Source organism: Myotis nattereri (assembly GCF_964212035.1).
Source record: "Myotis nattereri genome assembly, chromosome: 1".
Taxonomy (NCBI): domain Eukaryota; kingdom Metazoa; phylum Chordata; class Mammalia; order Chiroptera; family Vespertilionidae; genus Myotis; species Myotis nattereri.
This window is the reverse complement of record NC_138075.1, coordinates 160,311,169-160,331,196: the sequence shown is the minus strand read 5'-3', so window position 1 is coordinate 160,331,196 and position 20,028 is coordinate 160,311,169. Positions and strand designations below refer to the sequence as shown.

General features: G+C 38.8%; 2 protein-coding genes across 3 annotated transcripts in view; one reads left to right on the top strand and one right to left on the bottom strand.

The window, feature by feature from the left end:
* The window catches only part of UBE2D3 (ubiquitin conjugating enzyme E2 D3), a 69,149-nt gene extending 68,604 nt beyond the window's left edge, over window positions 1-545 (bottom strand). The window contains exon 1 of the mRNA XM_081085458.1: window positions 384-545. The gene's annotated coding sequence lies outside the window, so the exon portion shown is untranslated. The remainder of the gene's footprint in view (window positions 1-383) is intronic.
* CISD2 (CDGSH iron sulfur domain 2) lies at window positions 519-20,028 on the top strand. 2 transcript variants are annotated; one of them, XM_081085528.1, is made up of 4 exons: window positions 530-712; window positions 13,853-14,067; window positions 15,725-15,816; window positions 18,293-20,028. In XM_081085528.1, the coding sequence occupies exons 1-3, from the start codon at window positions 610-612 to the stop codon at window positions 15,812-15,814; spliced, it is 408 nt and encodes a 135-aa protein (XP_080941654.1). In that variant the 5' UTR covers window positions 530-609; the 3' UTR covers window positions 15,815-15,816; window positions 18,293-20,028. The 2 variants fall into 2 exon arrangements, with proteins under 2 accessions (XP_080941653.1, XP_080941654.1); XM_081085527.1 differs by lacking the exon at window positions 18,293-20,028 and having other exon boundaries at window positions 519-712; window positions 15,725-16,198.

Below are 20,028 nucleotides of genomic sequence, written 5' to 3'. Positions count from 1 at the left end.
GGCTTCGGAGAGGGGCTGCAGCAAACGCCGGGGGGCAGAGCTGTACCAGTACGCGTTTCGGGTGCGGAGGAGCACAGTGACTGCTTTCCAAAAGCCGGCCGGCGGGGTGAGGGAGCGGAACCGGGCACCGCAGAGGGCAGGTCCTCTCGGGGGAGGACGCATTCCTAGGGACCAACCTTTTCTGGGAAGAGGAGGCCTGGGAGTAACGAGAGCCGTCGGGGGATCCCCACTTTTAAAGGCACTTGCAGGCTACAGAGCACTCTCACGGGCTTTCTCTCCTCCGACACAAGGTCCTTCCTGCTGACCTCCAGCGTCTGCAGACGCAAAAGGCCCCGCGCGAAGGCCCTCTCCAAGGTCCGCACCCAGAAGGGCCCACTACGCACCCGAGTCGCGGCTCCGGGCCCGCGGCCGCTCGCGCCCCCTGGGGTCCAATAGGCGCGCACGTCACTCGCCCGCTGCCAATCGGCGCCGGGCAGCTCACCTCCTCCGGGGCCGCAGCCCCGCCCGCCGCCGGGACGCGGACTGCGAGAGCCCGCCGCCCGCCTAAGCTGTTGGCGCAGGCGCCGCTGCGGCTCGGGGCTCGGGGAGGAGCGGACGCCGCCGGCCAGGATGGTGCTGGAGAGCGTGGCCCGCATCGTGAAGGTGCAGCTCCCCGCGTACCTGAAGCGGCTCCCAGTCCCCGAGAGCATCAGCGGGTTCGCCCGGCTCACAGGTAACCCTCACCGCAACCCGGCCCATCCTCATGCGCTCCCAGGAGGGGGCGGGGTTGGCGGGGGGGAGGGGGGGTGTCTGAACATCCTCGGGCCAAGGGGCGGGGCTCGGCGGGTGGCGCGTGACCCCGTGACCCGGAGGCGCGCCTGCGCAGCCGCGCCTGCGCAGCCGCCAGGGCCGCGCGTGTTGCCTCTCGGCTGGGGCGGCAAGGCGAGGGTCGGCGCTTGTCCTCCCCTCGGCTCCGCTGCCCTTCGGTGGGGCCGGCTTTTCCCAGAGGCGGCGGCGAGCTGCGCCCGGGCTGCTCTCGCCCTCGCCGGCGCTCTCCGCAGTCGGCTTGTTTGTATCCCGGCCGCCGTGTGTCGGGCAGCTCGGCTCTGCTGGGTTTCACCACAGCGAGTGTGTGCAGGAATATGTTGGCCAGAGACACACAGACCATAGGTACATGGCAGCTTTATTTAGTGAAAAAGTTAGAGATCTCAGACCCGTCGGGGAGAGAGGACCTATCATGGGGGCATTTGCGGTCGCCTCCGTTCCTCTGGGTCTGGAGGCAGTTGTGGTAACAAGTGGAGGAAAGATCTAGCCAAAGAGGGTTCCAAAGCTAGGACGGTGGCCCAGATCTTAGAAAATGAAATTTGATTTATGGATGTCACATTATGTACTTACAAAAAAATAAGTAGCCCACAACGCAGATTGCAAATCTAAAGGATGAAATTTTCCAGAATGCAGGCAACCCTGGGAGATTTTGTTGAGTCCTGGGCATTGCGTTGTGAGAGGCCGACTAGGATGTTGCGGGGAGAAGCCACGTGGTTCGGCCAACGTTGACCTGCTGTGCCGAGTATCGGATGTGAAGCATGTGAAATAGTCTTAGGGAAATAGGCTTGCTTAGCGTGGAGCAGCCTGCAGATCCATGTTAGCTGACGTACAGTACAGCATTTGGAAGCCTGACTGGAAGATTTTTATTTTTTTAAATATATTTTATTGATTTTTTTACAGAGAGGAAGGGAGAGGGATAGTGTGTTAGAAACATCGATCAGCCGCCCCCTGCATACCCCCCACTGGGGATGTGCCGGCAACCAACCAAGGTACATGCCCCTGACCGGAATCAACCGGGACCCTTCAGTCCGCAGGCCGACACTTTCCACTGAGCCACACCGGTCAGGGCTGGAAGATTTATTTTGTGTAGACCAAACGACAACTAGGACTGAATTAGTGAAAACTATTTGGAGATGATTTCAGCTCCACTACGCGGACTTTAAAAAAATTATTTTTTAATTAAGGAAAACTTTCCCCCAAACAAGTGCCTTGGGAGATTAAAACAATAATAAAACATAAAAAGCGAGTCTGGTGGGCAGATAGATTTAGATGGGAAAACTAGATGACTGTTACAAATCTAGAGATTCTTTGAGTTATGGACAGAGTTGCTCTGTAGGTAAATGGTTGTGAGATATTAACATTTTAGATGTTAAAGGGTTTGTAATTTATTTAATAGACACCTTGGTAACCAAATAATATTAAACATCTGAACATCAGAAGCCACATAAAAGTAACATAAAATGAAAAAAGTTTCAAATCAAGTGTTTATAAATATCAAAGTCTTCTTTTGGTCCAAACAGTTTACTAGGATCTTGGTAGAATTGCAGCAATTATGTAAAATCGTGTTTTTTCCCCTTTATCATTTCTTTTACTTAAGCACTTTACTTATTTTTATGTATTCCTCATCTTGTTCTAACAACTATTTGATCTTATTTTAGATTAACATCACAGTAGGCCTAACCATTCCCCTGCAGCTGGAAATTTTTAATGTTCATATAAATATAAATATATGTATCTTTTTTTCATAATGCTCAGTGGTAAGTAGCCCTGTACCAATACCAATTGTTTTTTTTTTTTTCTCTTTTGAATTATACCTTGGGTATAATAATACCAGGTCAAAAGGATGTTACATTTTGTGACATTTGTTCCCAGTTGCCAACTTACTTTTTTAATAATTTGCATAAGTTAACAGCTGAATTTTTAACAGTCAAGAAAGAAAAATGCCCTCTTACTCCCACCCCAATCCCGAATTATGTGTGTTAATTCTGATGATGGATGGTTTTATATTAGTTTCCCTTTTCTGTAAATAGTGTAGTTGAAGCATATTAGAACGTATATTTGATTGAGTGGCTAGAAGATTTTACAAGTGTGGTTTTTTTTTAAGGATCCCTCCTGTCAACAAATATTTAATTCCTATTAAAGGCATTAAGAAAACTCAAGCTAAGTCTCTCCTTACATCAATAATATATAGTAACTTCCTCTTTAAAGTTTTTACATATTTAATGCGAGGCCTGATTCTCAGAAATAATGACAACTCTGGTAAATATCTTAATAGTACATACTTAAATCCTATTACAGTGTGTCTAGTTGTTATTGTATTGCTTATTTGTTTAGGAAACATAAACATGTTTTTAATAGCTGCTTTATGAAAAAAAAATGAGATAGTCTGTTTCACTCTGGACAATGACAGTGTAGCAGTTGTAGACTCTGCTTTGCAGTGCTATGGAAGAAAAGCAATTTCCACTCTGACTCTGCCTTTAAGAGCAGATGGTAATAGCTAGTGACGTTTGGCTCCCTTGAATGAGCTGCTTAGAGAATCATACTTAGACTTTGTTGAAATAAAAATCTGAAAGATAACTTTTCAGCAATTGTGTAAAAGTTTAGGAGACCAAAAGTATTTTCATTTTCTATCTATGACAATTAGGGCAAAAAAAAAGTTACAGTTCACATTGTTGCCTGTTTTTCCTTCCCTATTTAGATACAGCGGTTAAAAAAAAATTGACTCTCATGATGACTCTGCATTCTTAGTAAACACTTGGGGAGATCCTTAATTACCCATTATCGTATAGTATTTACAGACAATCCTTATCTACCAGAGGCGACTTATCTATTTCAGTTTAGGTCACATTTCTAAGACTGAGGCTTTTAAGATAAATTTGTATGGTTTTGCCCTTTGGAAGTATAGTGTATCATAATACTCTGACCTTTAAAAAGCTTTCCCTGTCATATAAACTTTTAAAATAGAACAACGAAAAACATCTTCTCATTCTAAAGTCAGAAAATTATTTACTTCTAGATCTAAAAGCTAGCTCTTAAACTTTGAATATAGTAGTTCTTTCCCCCTTGAATTAGTTTGCTTTGAAATGAAATGGGTTTGATCCTAAAGGAAGTTTTTTTCCCAGTGAAACAGCTTTAAGGGCATTAGCTCTATTTATCTAGAAAGGGCCAGTTTTGAACAGGGAATTTAGAAGTGGAACAGAGTTAATAACATTTTCACAAAAAGGCATACAAGCATGTTCCTAGCAGCCTTATTTATAATAGTCCCAAACTGGGAACAATCCAAGTATCTACCAACAAGAGAATGGATAAACAAATTATGGTATATTCAGAGTGGAAATACTGGTTAACAATGAAAAGGGATAAATTACTGACCCACTGATGAATCTCAAAAACTATATTGATTGAAAAAAGCTTTGATTATAGAAATCAGTTGTGGAAGATAGACTAAAAAGGGGCAGAATAATACTTTCTGGTGTGATAGAAATATTATACACATTTTCAGCTGAGGCTACAGGGTTGTATTTAATTGTCACAACCCAGAGCTAAACACCTGTCAGTTTGTTGTATGTAAATTGTACCTTTTTTTTTTTTTTAAAGAAATGAACCAAAAGTGAGTTTTCTCAATAGGAAAGTATAATAAAACATTAAGTTCAAACTAAAGAGTTGCATTTATTAATAAGTAAATAATAAAGGTTATTTTTGAAATATTGAAGAATTTTATTTTAGAAAACTTTTTTTTGAGACCTTAGGAAAATATTTACATAGTTACTATAAGTTGTAAATGTTTTTCCCCCCTTTCTAATTAGTCCAACTATAGTTAAAAGTCAGTTTAATTAATGATTATATTAGCCTTTGTAGAGAACAATTTCGATCTCATTGAACATTTTCTTCCATAAACTATTTCGCAATTTAAAATTCCTCAAGTCATCAGGTATCTACAGAGTACTTACTGTGGGCCAGGTAGTGTTCTTGATACAGTGACGCTGTTCTGTTCATAATAGTGAATGGAAAATAGATTTAAAACTTGATTATTTTATTTGCCCTTAAGTCTTGAATAGTCTGTATTAGGTTTGAAGGTGTATGGTAAAGCCACCCATTGAAAATATTTTACGTTTATCTTTCTGAAGTTCAGAAATAGAAGTCATTTGTGTATCTTACCTGCAAATGATACATAAGAAAATGATATAAAATTATCAGCAGCCAAATTGCAATATTATTTTATGGTATCAGATGTAACCTTTTAAAAGGGCAGAAAAAAACTATCCTAGTTTCTTAGAATATAGTTCTTCATTAAGACCCATGTGTGTGTCTATATATACTTTTTAAAATGTTTTTGTCATTGAATTTGTTTATATATCTTGATCAAGAATAGGGTGTGATAGCTAGCCCATCTACATAAAAGGTTGAATCTACTCCCTCTTAATTTTATTTCTTCTAAGGAGATAATTTCTTTTAACTGTATCTAAAGTTTCAGAAAATTGGTGTTATAAAATTGCTTTCTACTCAAGTTGCTTTGAAATATTCTCTAGATTTTGTTTTTCTAACGGTACTGATTCTTTTACTCACCTTATTGTTTATCTTAATAGTGGGAAATAGAATATTACAAAATGAATGTTACATGGTCAGTATTGATAATATTAGTGTGTCTGATTTATTTTCTTTTGTAAAAAATTAGAAACAGATGATTTAAAAAACATTGGAGCTCTGACCAGTTTGGCTCAGTGGATAGAGCATCGGCCTGCGGACTGAAGGGTCCCGGGTTCGATTCCAGTCAAGGGCATGTACCTTGGTTGCTGGCACATCTCCAGTGGGGAATGTGCAGCTTGCGGCTGGTCGATGTTTCTCTGTCATCCATGTTTCTAACTCTCTATCCCTCTCTCTTACTCTCTGTAAAAAATCAGTAAAATATATTTAAAAAATACATCTCCTTTAAAAATAAATAAATAAAAATAAAAAACATTGGAGCCCTGGCTGGTGTGGCTCAGTTGGTTGAGCACTGTCCCATGCACTGAGAGGTTGCCAGTTGGATTACAGGTCAGGGCACGTGCTTAGGTTGTGGGTTTGATCCCTGTGTGATGTTTCTTTCTTTCTCTCTCTCTCTCTCTCTTCCTCCCCCCCCTCTCTCTTTCTCCCTCTCTTTCTCTCCCTCTCCCTCTCCCTCTCTCCCCTCCTCTCTCCCTCTCTCCTTTACTACTTGAGGCATCTTCTTGCCCTAAGTGAGGTTAGCACTTCCCCTGTAGCTCTCTCAGTGGGTGTCTTTTTCTATCTTTCTGTGTGTTTGTGGGATGAGGGGCCAAGGCAGTTGGCATCTTTTAGGCGCGGCAGAGCTGCTTCCACACTGGAACTGTTTTACTCTCCTTCAAAGAAAACTGTCTTCTTCCCTCCATCAGTATCCCCCTTTGCTGGTGTCTGTTGAACTTTAGTCTCTTCCTTACGTTTTTTAAGGATGGTGACATATCCTATTTTTTCCTTTCCTTTACAATACCGCACAGTCTTGTCATGCTTAAAGCTGCCCTTCTTATATTGTCTTTTTTTTTTTTTTTTAACTGAGGCCAGTACCATCATACATCCAGATAATGAAACCAGAAATCTGGGAATCATGAAGCTTCACTTCCTGTATTTACCTCACGCTCTATACTTTTAGTCAGTTACCAAATCCTGTTGATTGGAGCTACCTGAGTTAGCAGGTCTTATGTTTCCAGGTGAATGAGGGTTGGTCACAGACCTACGCTGAGATCCCGATGAAAGCTGTACACCATTTCCTCAGAAAATGCACACACACGTGCACATCTGCTTTTCTAGGGACCCATTAGTCCTCTCTTTGCTTTAATGGCCACTGCCTTAGTTTCAGCTCATGTTATTTTTTTCTCTAGCCCTCCCTGCTCTACCTTAATGTTTATCCACTAACCCATCTTCCATCTAATACCAGTGTAATTTCATAAGTGAACAGTTTTTCAGTTCCATTAATATTTCAGATATTTCAGTGGTTCCCTTTTATATCAGGGCCTTCCATAGTCTGGCACTGGCTCACTGTTACACACCCTCTTCTCTTTCATTGTATCTCAGCAATACTGTAGCACTTAGTTTCTTAAACTTTTCACGTATGTCATATCTCTGTGCCTTTGCCTATTCTGTTTCTTCTGTGTAGAATGTGGCTCCTCTTCCCCTCTGCCTGTGGACTCCTATGTTTAGTCACTTTCAGAAACCTGTTTAGGTATCAGATCCTCCTCTTTGTTCAACCCTGTCAAGAGTTAATCACTTTGTCCACTGTATCGCTTACTCATGAGTGTACATAGTACACAGTACTGTAATTCTTTTTTATAGATCTGTTTTCCATACTAGGCGGAAAGCTCTTTTGGAGTAGGAACTGGACTGCGTCTTCTAATCTCTTTTAAATTGTATACCCTATAAGAACAGGAACCTTATCTAACTATCAGCCTGTATCCCCAGCACCTAGTGCAGTATTTGGAATGTGGTGGGTACTTGTATTGTTGAACAAATGAATGAATTATTGTTATTCCTATTTTACAGACCAAAGAAACCTGACTCCAAGTATACGAAAATCTGGATTTATACAACAGATAAACTGTGAATTAGTGATTTGAAATCCTGCTCTATGCCAGGCACTGTAGTAAGCACTGGGTATCTACAGACAAATAAGACAGCTGCTGCACTTGCATTTAGCACAGTATCTTCACATCGTAGGTACTTAATAATTACTTAGTAAAAAAATGGAAAAGAAATTATTTAACAATAGCATATTGATCAGATTTCTTCATTCAGAAATATTTATTAAGCATTTAAATTGATGAAAGAACCCAGAAAGAAGGGATTGTATAAGAGCAAACTTTCTAGAATGATAGAAATACCCTATATTTTGTTTTAGGTGGTGTTCACAGGTCTATATAGTTGACAAATTTATCAAATTGAGCACTTAACACAAAGTTCAACAGGCTGAACACTAAGTTAAGCCTCAATATGAAATAAAATAAATTGAGCCAAGCATTATTTACACACCAAGGAGACAGTGGTGATGCAGACAAATAAGGCCCCTGCCCTTGTAGCTCTTCTGTTGTGACGGGAGGTATGATAGTTGGGTATAGCCATTTAAGTTCATGTTTCCAAAGGATACTAAGGAATTGGAAAATGCTTCTGAAATAATATTAAGTGAAAAAATTATGATATAGACTATATGGTCTATATCATATGGTATCAGTTTTGCTTTTTGTTTTTTAAGTATTTAAAGCATTTATGTATGTACATCAAAAAGTTTTTAAAAACACCCCAGAACATAGAAATATAAATGTTACTTACTTACTCTTGACTGGTGGGATTGAAAGTTACTTTTTTATATTTTTCTACATTTTAAAAAATAAATCCTATTTTTTATAATCCTAAAATAAAAATAAAAACATACTGTACAAAATATGCATTATACCTAAAATTAGTAGGTAACAGTTTTTTCTTCATAGTATCAAAAATGTCTGTAATAGCACAACATATATCAAACAGGTTCATAGGAAATAGCTGGTCTTAAAAGTTTTTTAAGTTTCTTGTTTGATTTTTCTCTATTTCATATTTCTTTACTAAAATCAGCATTAATAAAGTGATTTCTAATTGAGCTTTATAGACTGTATTATTTTCCTTTATAAAGCTTTTCTGTAGTTAAAATGAAGTTTACCATTAAGAAACCGATTATACTAAAAGTGTTATATGTTATTATTTTGTTGTTGGAGATAGTAGTACCTTTCATTACTTTATATCACTGTTTTTCGACCAGTGTGCTGCAAGAATTTTTAAAACATGCAATAACTGACTGTTTAGTCAGGAATACTGACCTCTTTCCTCAGATTGTAACATCCCCCTCCCCCCAAAATAAATAAATAAATAAAACCTAGCAGCCATCACAGCAATAGCTGTCCAGTGTGAATGAATCAAATGGCACCCTTTGCTCTAGCCAGTTTTGCTCAGTCGATAGAGCGTTGGCCTGTAGACTAAAGGGTCCCAGGTTCTATTCCAGTCAAGGTTACATCCCTGGGTTGCAGCTCAATCCCCAGTAAGAGGCGTGCAGGAGGCAGCTGATCAGTGATTATCTCTCATTATTGATGTTTCTATCTCCCTGCCTCTCCCTTCCTCTCTGCACTCAATAAAAGTATGTTGCATATTTTTAAAAATCTATGTTAAGGTTTTCATCTTTACATCCTTTTGTTCTTGTTTTTTTCTTTCTCATCTTTACTTTTTTACTTGCTCCCCCCTCCCCCATTCATTTACTTTTTGACTTTGAGTTATTTAACCTCTTTTTACTTTTTAATTTTGTAATATACAGTATGATACTTAATGTTATTCTACATTCAACAAAAATCTATTGAATAACTACTGTTTCAAGATACTGTACTGGATGTTGGGGCCAATATTCATATAAGGCAGTGGTTCTCAACCTGTGGGTCGCGACCCCTTTGGGGGTCGAACGACCTTTTCACAGGGGTCGCCTAAATACATCCTGCATATCAGATATTTACATTATGATTCATAACAGTAGCAAAATTACAGTTATGAGGTAGCAACGAAAATAATTTTATGGTAGGGGGTCACCACAACATGAGGAACTGTATTAAAGGGTTGCGTCATTAGGAAGGTTGGGAACCACTGATATAAGGTAATTGCCTGATCTAGAAGATAAGTGTAAATAAATACTTGCAATATAATGTGATGAGTAAGGAAGGGACTGACATTTATACTCTACATTATTCATTCAGTAAGTCATTCATTAAACACTTCTTAAGAGTCTACTTTGTTCCAGAAGAGTAATAGCACACAGCTCCTTTTTTTTTTTTTTAATATATTTTATTGATTTTTTACAGAGAGGAAGGGAGAGGGATAGAGAGTAAGAAACATCGATGAGAGAGAAACATCGATCAGCTGCCTCCTACACACCCCCCACTGGGGATGTGCCCGCAACCCAGGCACATGCCCTTGACCGGAATCGAACCTGGGACCCTTCAGTCCACAGGCCGACGCTCTATCCACTGAGCCAAACCGGTTTCGGTGCTCTTTTTTCCATAGCTCGTTTTCTTACAGATTTATGGAAGTCCGCTTTATAAAGATAACCATTTATACTAATGAAAGGGTAATATGCTAATTAGACTGGATAGTCCGGACGACCTTCTGGACAACCTTCCTGACAAAGCTGGGGCCCGGGCGGCACTGCCCAGGGTTCCGGGTGCGTGCAGCCAGCCCGGGTGGCGCCGCCTGGAGGAGGGAAGCCTGGGTCCCATGTGCAGGGACTGAGGCAGAGGTGGTTAGAGCAGCCATGGGCAAACTACGGCCCGTGGGCCGGATCCGGCCCGTTTGAAATGAATAAAACTATTGAAAAAAAAGACCATATCCTTTTATGTAATGATGTTTACTTTGAATTTATATTAGTTCACACAAATACTCCATCCATGCTTTTGTTCCGGCCCTCTGGTCCAGTTTAAGAACCCATTGTGGCCCTTGAGTCAAAAAGTTTGCCCACCCCTGGGTTAGAGGCAATCAGGCAGGCAGGCCAGTGGCTGGGGTGATCAGGCAGGCCGGCAGATGAGTGGTTAGGAGCCAGTGGTCTGGAATGCAAGAAGGTGCAGGCTGGGCTGAGGGGCAGTCCTCCCCCTACTCCTCCACCCCCGTGCATGAATTCTGTGCACCTGGCCTCTAGTCTATATATATAAAAGCCTAAGTGACCATCCAACCGGTAGCTATGACACACAGTGACTACCAGGGGGCAGATGCTCAATGCAGTAGCTGCCAAGCTGCAGTGACTTGGCAGCTGCGGTTCTCAGGTGATGCACCTGGAACCAGAGAGGAGGAAGCCCGATTCCAGGGTGTCTCACCTGAGAACCTCCCTTCTGCAAACCAGGACCCCCTCGGGAGATGTTGGAGAGTTGGTTTCAGCCCGATCCCCGCAGGCTAGGCCTAGGGATCCATGCACCCAGCCTCTAATAGTGTGATAAAAGAACATGAGGAAAAAGGTCTTGGGAACATATTGGGAAGTGATTAATTTTGCTTTGTGAATCAAGGAAGACTTTTGGAGGAGGCAGTAGTTGACCTTAGTCTTAAAGGGTTTACCCAAATGAGCCATAGATCAGAGATAGGCATCGCAAACAGAAGGAATTACTCATGCAGAAACACGCGAAGGCTGCTACTCGGTAATAGCTTTGGGGTGGCTTCACGTACTTGAGAGATGAGATGCTTGTGAGAGATGAAGCTGTCAAAGTAGCCTGGCCATGCTATAGAGTTGGTACTTACAGAAACAATGGTCTGTTGCAGCACCATCCAAAAAATTTTTGTGATGATGGAAATCTCTGTGCTGGTAACTTCAACAGCCACTTAGGCACATGTGTGGCTGTTAAGCTGTGCTGAAATGTGACTAGTGTGTCTCAGAAACTGGATTTTGAGTTTTACTTAATTTTAATTATTTAAATTTGAATTGTCATACTAATTAGGTTTTTTACTTTGTATATTTTATGATGCTTTGACTTGACACCTTGGGGCCTTGATGGCCTTGATGGCCTTGGAGAACATGCCCCTCCCAGGAACAGCTAATTCCCAAAGATAATAAACAACTTGCCTGTGGAGCTCACCTTCCATACACAAATCAACCAATCTAAAGCCTACATCTTACCCTACCTACCACCTGTATCTAAATCACTTACCAACCGGGATTTCCCCTGTCCCAAATCACCCTGGGTCAGGTATGAAACAACTAGGGACCACCTCAACAGCTGAGAGCCCACTGAAATTATTCACTCCTAAACTGCTTACCCTGCCCCACCTTGCTGTTCCCTGGAAGCCACAATAGTCTGTGCCCAGGCTTTCCTGTCACCTTCCACCTGATCAACCCTGGTACTTTCCCCGTGTCCTGTGTGGCATGGAGTGTTCCCTCCTCTTGGGAACTGTAAGTAATAAACTTTCCTTTCAAGGCAGTTGTCTTTGTGTCTGTCATCTATATCTGATTAAAACAGCGGTTCTCAACCTGTGGGTCTCGACCCCTTTGGCAGTCAAACAACCCTTTCACAGGGGTCGCCTAAGACCATCCTGCATATCAGATATTTACATTATGATTCATAACAATAGCAACATTACAGTTATGAAGTAGCAATGAAAATAATTTTATGGTTGAGTCACAACATGAGGAACTGTATTTAAAGGGCCAGAAGGTTGAGAACCACTGGATTTAAACAAAATCTTGAGTACAAATCAAAACAGTCTGGCTAGTGGCTACTATATTGTATAGCACAGATCTACAGATAGGCCTCTCCCTCCCAAGAAGCGGTTCTTTTTCATTTCTAGAAGTTTAATTAATCAAAGGATCTATATGGAATGTTTCCACTTTGGTTATGAGAATAGAATAGCCAGCATGACAGGTAAGATCCTTATCCTTACAGAGCTTCGTTCTGGTGACTAAAAGATTACACCCATTGCCCCCAAATTTCTACCGTATAGCATTAAGTTGAGCTGGCAGAATATTTTTGCAAAGGAGTTGCCACTAATATCCTTAGTCTCTACTAAAAGCTAACATTTATTGTATATTTTTTTCTGTGCCAGGCATAAATAGGTTGTTTCATGTAGAACTCATAACAAATCTTTGGCATTGTGTTACATAAAAAATAGTTTCATGCCCTGGCTGATTTAGCTCAGTGGATAGAGCGTCAGTCTGTGGACCGAAGGGTCCCAGGTTCGATTCCAGTCAAGGGCACATGCCTGGGTTGCGGGCTCTATCCCCAGTGGGGGCGTGCTGGAGGCGGCTGGTCAGTGATTCTGTCTCACCATTGATGTTTCTATCCCTTTTCCTCTCTGAAATCAATAAAAATATATATATATTTTTAAAAAGTTGCATTTTGGAAAAGTTGGCATTAAGCCAACCTTTCAATAGTTGCATAGTAAAAACAGTTATCTCTGGAGAGTAGTTTTACCAAGAGAAGAACAGATAAAATGTTATATCTGTTGGATTTGACTCATGGTGGATGAGAACAAACTTACTGTCCTGGACTAAACCTGCTTAAGTACAGTTTACCCACATAAAAAATGGGAATAATTATGGTACCTGCCAAACATAATTATTTAAGCTAACAGTATTAAATGAGATAAAACAGTTGCACTCTTAGTATATTCATTATCTTTAACATTTATTAGTATGCCTTGGCACATTATCTTCTGTTTTTTCCTACTAAGCTATTTTTACATAGTGCTTAGAAAGGTACCCGATAGGCCCTGAGGGAAGGATGTCAAATGATAACTCTTTAAGGACAGAAAGGATTCCCTGCAGAGCCCAGCAGAGGCTGGACACTAACCAACATTTGATAAAAACATGCTAAAATGTTTATCTTATTTCCCGGGGTGTTTATCTCCACAGGCATAAGGACCATTCAATTTATGTCACTTATATTTCCTGTGCCCCAAAATGGTGCTGAGAACTAAAGAAGGCACTTGAAGAACACTTATGGAATAAGATGTATCTAACAATGAGAACATTTCATATACAAAAATTTTAGTTTTTTAAAATAGTAGCTTTTACACAACATCTACGCGTTTCTTTAGGACTCACTATGCCTTACCAAAAATGTAAAGCATTGAAACTAAAAAGTTAAAACATGTTCTGTCTGAAATTATATATGAATGGTAAAGTACAGATATTCTGTTGTGTGCTTTTAAACATTGTAGAAACATTTTCTTAACCCGTAAGCTATATCACACGTTGAATTTGGTTTATAATTATGGGTCGTATTTCCTGAAAAATAGATAATGATAAACACGAATATACTTAGGATAATGACAGGATATTTGACATAGGACCTATCTCTGAAAATTTTGTTTTCTGTTTCACAAGTCTTAAGTTAGCCCACAAATGAAACAAGGTGGTCCTCGGTAAAGGCGGCTTGATTTACTGATTCATGGTTTTAAAGATGAATAGTTCAGAAATTGAAGAGAAGTAAAAAATAGTCTGCTCAAGGATGAGACATGCTATTTGAGTTCCGTGAGAGCACTGCAGACTAACACACCTGTGCATGTTTAGTTTCAGAATGGCTTCGGTTATTGCCTTTCCTTGGTGTACTTGCACTACTTGGCTACCTTGCAGTTCGTCCATTCCTCCCAAAGAAAAAACAACAGAAGGATAGCTTGATTAATCTTAAAATACAAAAGGAAAATCCCAAAGTGGTGAATGAAATAAACATTGAAGATTTGTGTCTTACTAAAGCAGCTTATTGTAGATGTTGGCGTTCTAAGACGGTAAGATGTCCATTTATACATACACTAAAATTTTGTGTAATTGAAATGTTTTCCTTCTGAAATCCTTAATTTTGAGGTTCTGTGAGATGAGAGGTTTTTCCATTGTGTTCAGTACTGAAAGTCTATATTCCTAAATTAAAGTTGCATTTTATGATCCATACTACCTACATTAGAAAAGTTAGAGCAGCAAGGAAGAAGAATGATGATGTTTTTACTATGTTTTATCAATTAGCTAAAGTAACATAGTTTAAAATACACCTATATTATGAGAGAGGACATAAGGTTTAGTGGAAGAGTTTAAGCTTTCGAGTCTGAATAAATTTTGGTCAAAGCTGATGACTTCCACGTATAGTATGACTTTGGGCAAGTTGCTTAATCTTTAATCTCTGATTTTTAATTCTGATAATATATCAACATCACAGACATTTTCAAGAATTCAGTGAAATGATGTATGTACAATGCCTTATAGTATGAGCTAGTAAATGTTTTGATGAGATCTGTACTACTTTAATCATAAGTTATTTGAGGTTTTAAGTACAATAATGTTTATCACATCATCCTTTAATAGCAAAGTGTTAGAAACAATCTAGAATCTGATAATAGAGGAATGATTAAAGTATGGTGTAATAAAAATGATATAGGGTGCATGGCCAGTCTGGCTCAGTGGTTGAGTGTTTACCTATGAACCTAGAGGTCATGGGTTTGAATCCTAGTCAGGGCACATACCCTGGTTTCGGGCTGGATCTCCAGTAGGGGGTGTGCAGGAGGCAGCCAATTGATATTGATGTTTCTCTCATTAATGTTTCTACCTCTCTATCCCTCTCCCTTCCTCTCTCTCTAAAACCAATAAAAGCATATTTTTTAAAATGATGGGGTATTAGGAAGCCACTACAAATCATGTTTTAAAGAATATTTAATGGCATGAAAGCATAATATAATACAAGTAAGACAAGTATATTACAGTTTTTAAAAAATATGTTTTTATTGATTTTTTGAGAGAGAGGAATGGAGAGGGAGAGAGGAGAGAAAGGGAGAGAGAACATCGAAACCTGGGCATGTGCCCTTACCGAGAGTTGAACCTGTGACCTTTCTGTGCATGGGATGATGCTCAACCAACTGAGCCACAGCGGCCAGCCTATTACAGTTTGTTTTTTTTAAATAAAAATGAATACACATAATAAATGCAGAGGAAAAATATGCTATAATGTTGTTACCTATGAGTGAATTTTTAAAACTATATTTTTTTTAGTTTTTCAAAAATTTTATAATATGCATGAGTTTTATATAAGAAAATATTTTTATATATTTTGAATTTAAATTACATTATTTTAAATTTAAATAAGTGAATAGGTGAGTTCAAATTTAGAGCTTCACAGAGAACAAAAGCTTATTTGATCCCCTTTTAAACCTGTTGTATTGCCTCATATGGAATCATCCAAAACTTTTTACTTAAAATGTACACCAAATACTGAATTAGCTATTTAAAATTGTTAGATTTGCTGTGATATAAGAAGCCAGGTTAGGTGAAGAATACATCTATTACTCAGGCAAGCTATCTGATGTATTATTTTCTTTTTCCAAAGTAATGTGCATTTCACAAATATTTCTACTTCTTGAATCATTTAAAATAACAGGTGTAATTCTTTTTCCTTTCTAGTTTCCTGCCTGTGATGGTTCACATAATAAACACAATGAATTAACAGGAGATAATGTGGGCCCACTAATACTGAAGAAGAAAGAAGTATAATAGTAAGGAATTAGGACTGAATTGTGTGCTGTAAAATCTTATGATATCTTTTCATTTTTTGTGTATAGATCTTTCAAATGGTGGTCTTAATTACTACTACTGGTGGAGTAATTATTTCTGCCAATTTATTTTCTTGCTACACTACTGTTTATATTTGATACTTCATATATTCAATCATATAGAAATTAAATTGTGCAATCCTTTTATTCTGACTTCAAAGAATTAATGTATTTTCCTCCAATAAACCAACACTTCTCATTTTAATTAATTGAGGAAATATCTAAGTCTGGGGCAGTAGGTCTCAAACTATTTCTTTGAAAATATTTTCAATAGATTATATAATTTACAATTTTCTCCCTACTCTATTAAACATATTATCTTTCAGTTTGCTTCTGTCTTGATCATTTGAAGGACTTGTTTCTTTTTCAGCCTTCCACACTCCATTCTTTTTAGATCAATAAGAAAAATATTGCTCTTAAGAATTACTTGAGTTTTCAAAGAGATAAACTCTTTGCTTTAGAGAGATTGTTGTCTAGTAAATATAAATATCCCAATTTCAGGGAAGATGTGAACTGGATATAGAATGTTCCAACAAGGAACACTTATTTACATTATAAAAGTTTGTTTACTTTACAGTGGGCTTGTTTGCCTCTGTTTGGGTATATTGTGTATCTTGAGCTATTTGACTCACTGACAGGGTGGGGTGGGGTGGCAAGAACACTTATATCTAAACTCATGAGCTGCTGAAATTTGAAGGTCAACGAGAAATAAACATTTAAAAAAGTTTAGTGGTCAAAATTATATTTATATGAACATTTTCCTCTTTATAACAGTGTAAGCCAATAAAACAGAATACAAGAAGTTTGCAAAAATAAACTTACTGGAGAAGCTTTAAAACTTCTGTCATTTTTTAGCCTAAGAGTCTATTTGGTTTCATCTTATACTGTGTTACAGTTCTTATAGTATTAGCTATTCTGTCTATGAAAGGTAGAATGCACTCAGCACACTATGCCTTCATTATAAGTGGAGAAGGTACAGGAGGCAGACGTGTAACTCTTCTTTCAATCATAAAGTTATTCAGCATTTACTGTACCAGACACTGCACTGAGCATAGTACCTGCATTTTTAATTTATTACATGTAATGTCAATAGGTTCTGTTGTGTGATCTTGACTTCCACATGACCAACAGCAGGAATTTTAAAGTGAGGGTTAGTAATGTAATTGTGGTTTTGAGAAGTTTTAGAAGGTAAAAATTCAAAATTGTTGCTCTTTCCTCGCCTCTCCTGTGAGGAGGGACACATATAAAATTTTTCTCACTTTGGTTCTGGGTATTATTTCCTTAAACTTCTCTTCAACAACTGTAAAGGGACTTCTCTGTCAGGTTAACCAATTATTTCCACACAGTTGATCACAAGCCTGGGAAATACCCTCCTCACCAAAAGCTTGAATAGCCGCGTCTGCGGTCATGAAGTGCTTTTCTTTAAATGTTTCTCTGTAACTCACAGCAAAATGTTTGCACATGTCCTAGTAGTTCCCATACTTAGATTTCATAGGAGAATGGAAAATTTCCTGAAAATGTGGAGACTAAAATGAAATTATCAATTTTAAATTTTGTCAAGTAAGAACATTTACAAAATTGAAAACTAATAATCTCATTAAAGGTAATCTTAACACGCTGAAAGTAAGAAGATACACTCACAATAAAGTTTCCTCCACATTTTCAATTGTTTAAATATGTTGAAGAGTTGTGCCCAAATATTTTTCCCACCTGTGCAAATTTTTCAGCAGCCTGGGGCTGGTAGCAAGCTGTTGTTTAACAACATTATGCATTATGATCAGTTGCTGTCACTTCCTCTTGTAAATTCACAGAATTCCATCATGTCTTCCTTAAAAAATAGACATCTAATGAGCAACTGCATCTGAATTAATATAACACAAGATAACTCTTGAAATACATACTTTGGGTTTCTAAAATATTCAAGAAACAGCTGTGTTGTTTATTGAAGTAGTCCTCACGTGATTATTTTGAGGACTTCTTACCCAGGGAGCTACTCATTGCCTTATTCAGCAAATGATCGCCACCAGTACATGAGTAGGTATTCAAAACTGTTGAACAGGTTTCAGGTATTAATGATTCATTCATTCATATGAATAATTAAGCAAGTTGTGTTATAAAAAGCACATTACAAATCAGCTTTGAATTTAGTGCCTCATATGATGATTCATTAAATTGCTTTTGTATTTTGTTACCTAATTAATGAGTTTATACAAAACCAATTAAGCCATCTGCTGATCTATATAGTTCTACTTTCCTTACATAGTCTTCCTTTAGAAATGTGCTTTCGAAGTCTTCTGCAAAGAGAGTTTTACTCTTTCAAAACTGTTGTTCAACAGGGTTCTTAAATTACTAAATTATGGTGGATATTTTATTTACTAGTGACCATAAGCATCTAACTAGTTGCACTTCATTCATTTAGACTGCAGCTGTGGCAGCATCACCAATCTGGAGAAGACCAGTAGAGATGTACTAGTAACACACGTACTTTATTCAGAAATGAATGCCTCCGGTCCCCATCCTCACAGTCTCCTTTTTCTTACTTCACACCTGATTCTAACATGTTTGGTTATCTGATTTCTGCTGAACAAACCACAAGTATCTACAGGGTCCTGTGAGAGGTAGGGAAACAACAAAACATGACAGCTGACGGCAGGGGAGGAGGAAACCAAAAAATAAATTTAATGTGAAAAGCCTGGCACCTCAAGAACATTTAATAGAAGATCCTGCACTTCACAGTCCCATCAAAATATACAAGTCATATTTGATGATGAATTTGAATCAAAAGTACTATATGATGTTTGAAATATGTTTATTTTAGAAAGGAAAGGAGAGGGAGGGAAACAGAGGGAGAGAGAAAAAAAACATTGATCTGAGAAACACCAACTTGTTGCCTCCTGTACACACCGCAAGTGGGGGTTGAACCCACAACCTGGGTATGTGCCCTGACCAAGAATTGAACCGGTGACCAGAGCCACACTGGCCAGGTCAATACTATATGGCATTAAGAAGGTAGGATATGTGTTGTATTTGATGATTCCAGTTTCCACTTGAAATAGTTAAAAGCTCAGTGCTTAAAGTGGTACATCCTGGCCCTAGCTGGTTTGGCTCAGTGGATAGAGTGTTGGCCTGCAGACTTGAAGGGTCCCTGGTTTGATTCTGGCCAAGGGCACATGTCCGGGTTGCAGTCCCCAGTGGGGGGGAAGGGGTGTGCAGGAGGTAGCCAATCAGTGATTCTCATCATTAATGTTTCTATTTCTCCCTCTCCCTTCCTCTCTGAAATCAATAAAAATATATTTAAAAAAAATAAAGTGGTATATCCTGGCTGAAAATTTGTGCAGGAAATAGCTTGACTCATTCTTTGATATTTGGAGGCTTATCATAGGAAGTTTTTCCATTCAACTGAAACATTTTTCATTTCATGACTAATTCATTACAAAATTTAATTTGTTAAAGTATGAGGAAAACTAAATAAAGGAATGGTGATTTAAACCACATGAATTGTGTTAGGTGACCTCCCCCTCAGAGAGGATTATAGTCACGTTTAAAAACCACTCAGCAGCAGTTCACTGACTGCCTCACGGCCTGGCTGGCCCTTTGCACAGCGGCTGGAATGCAGAGGACTCCATGGCTGTTCTTTGGTTGGTTTGTTTATTGTCTGAGCTGTGCTGCATCATCGGAGGTTGGGCTTTAGTTTGTCAGAAAAGTCTTTTATTGGAAGCTCACTTTATTTTATCATGTTCACATGGTCTACTTTTAACTTTGGCTCCGGTTTCATACAGTCATGTAGCAAACATTATTTTAATATAAAAAGTAGGCAGTCCATATTAGGTGCTGTATTAGCAGTTGTATTAGTCAATTTTGTTATGGTCTTGAAAGACATTGAAAATCTGTTAGAGGCATATTTATGTCTTTCAGTCAGAGGACATCACTCTCCTTTGGTTTCAATGCTGATTGTTTGCTTACAAAGTATACTAGTATCTGTGACTCTATTCTCAGAGCTCTGTTGTCAAACAGATCAGCCACAATGTTAACAAATTCCTGATCTCTGCTATAAGGCTGTAATTTTCCAAAATAATGTAGAAAAGGGTAATAAATTGCATAATTACAGAGATGAACCCTGTACTAGTGAGAAAATAAAACTGTCAACAATTTCCT

What these genes read in the sequence shown, in the direction of transcription:
- CISD2 (XM_081085528.1), top strand. Translation starts at nt 610, where the DNA reads ATGGTGCTGGAGAGCGTGGCCCGCATCGTGAAGGTGCAGCTCCCCGCG. An exon ending in CGGGTTCGCCCGGCTCACAG is followed by an intron (nt 713 to 13,852) that starts GTAACCCTCACC and finishes GTGCATGTTTAG; the next exon opens with TTTCAGAATGGCTTCGGTTA. An exon ending in GATGTTGGCGTTCTAAGACG is followed by an intron (nt 14,068 to 15,724) that starts GTAAGATGTCCA and finishes TTTCCTTTCTAG; the next exon opens with TTTCCTGCCTGTGATGGTTC.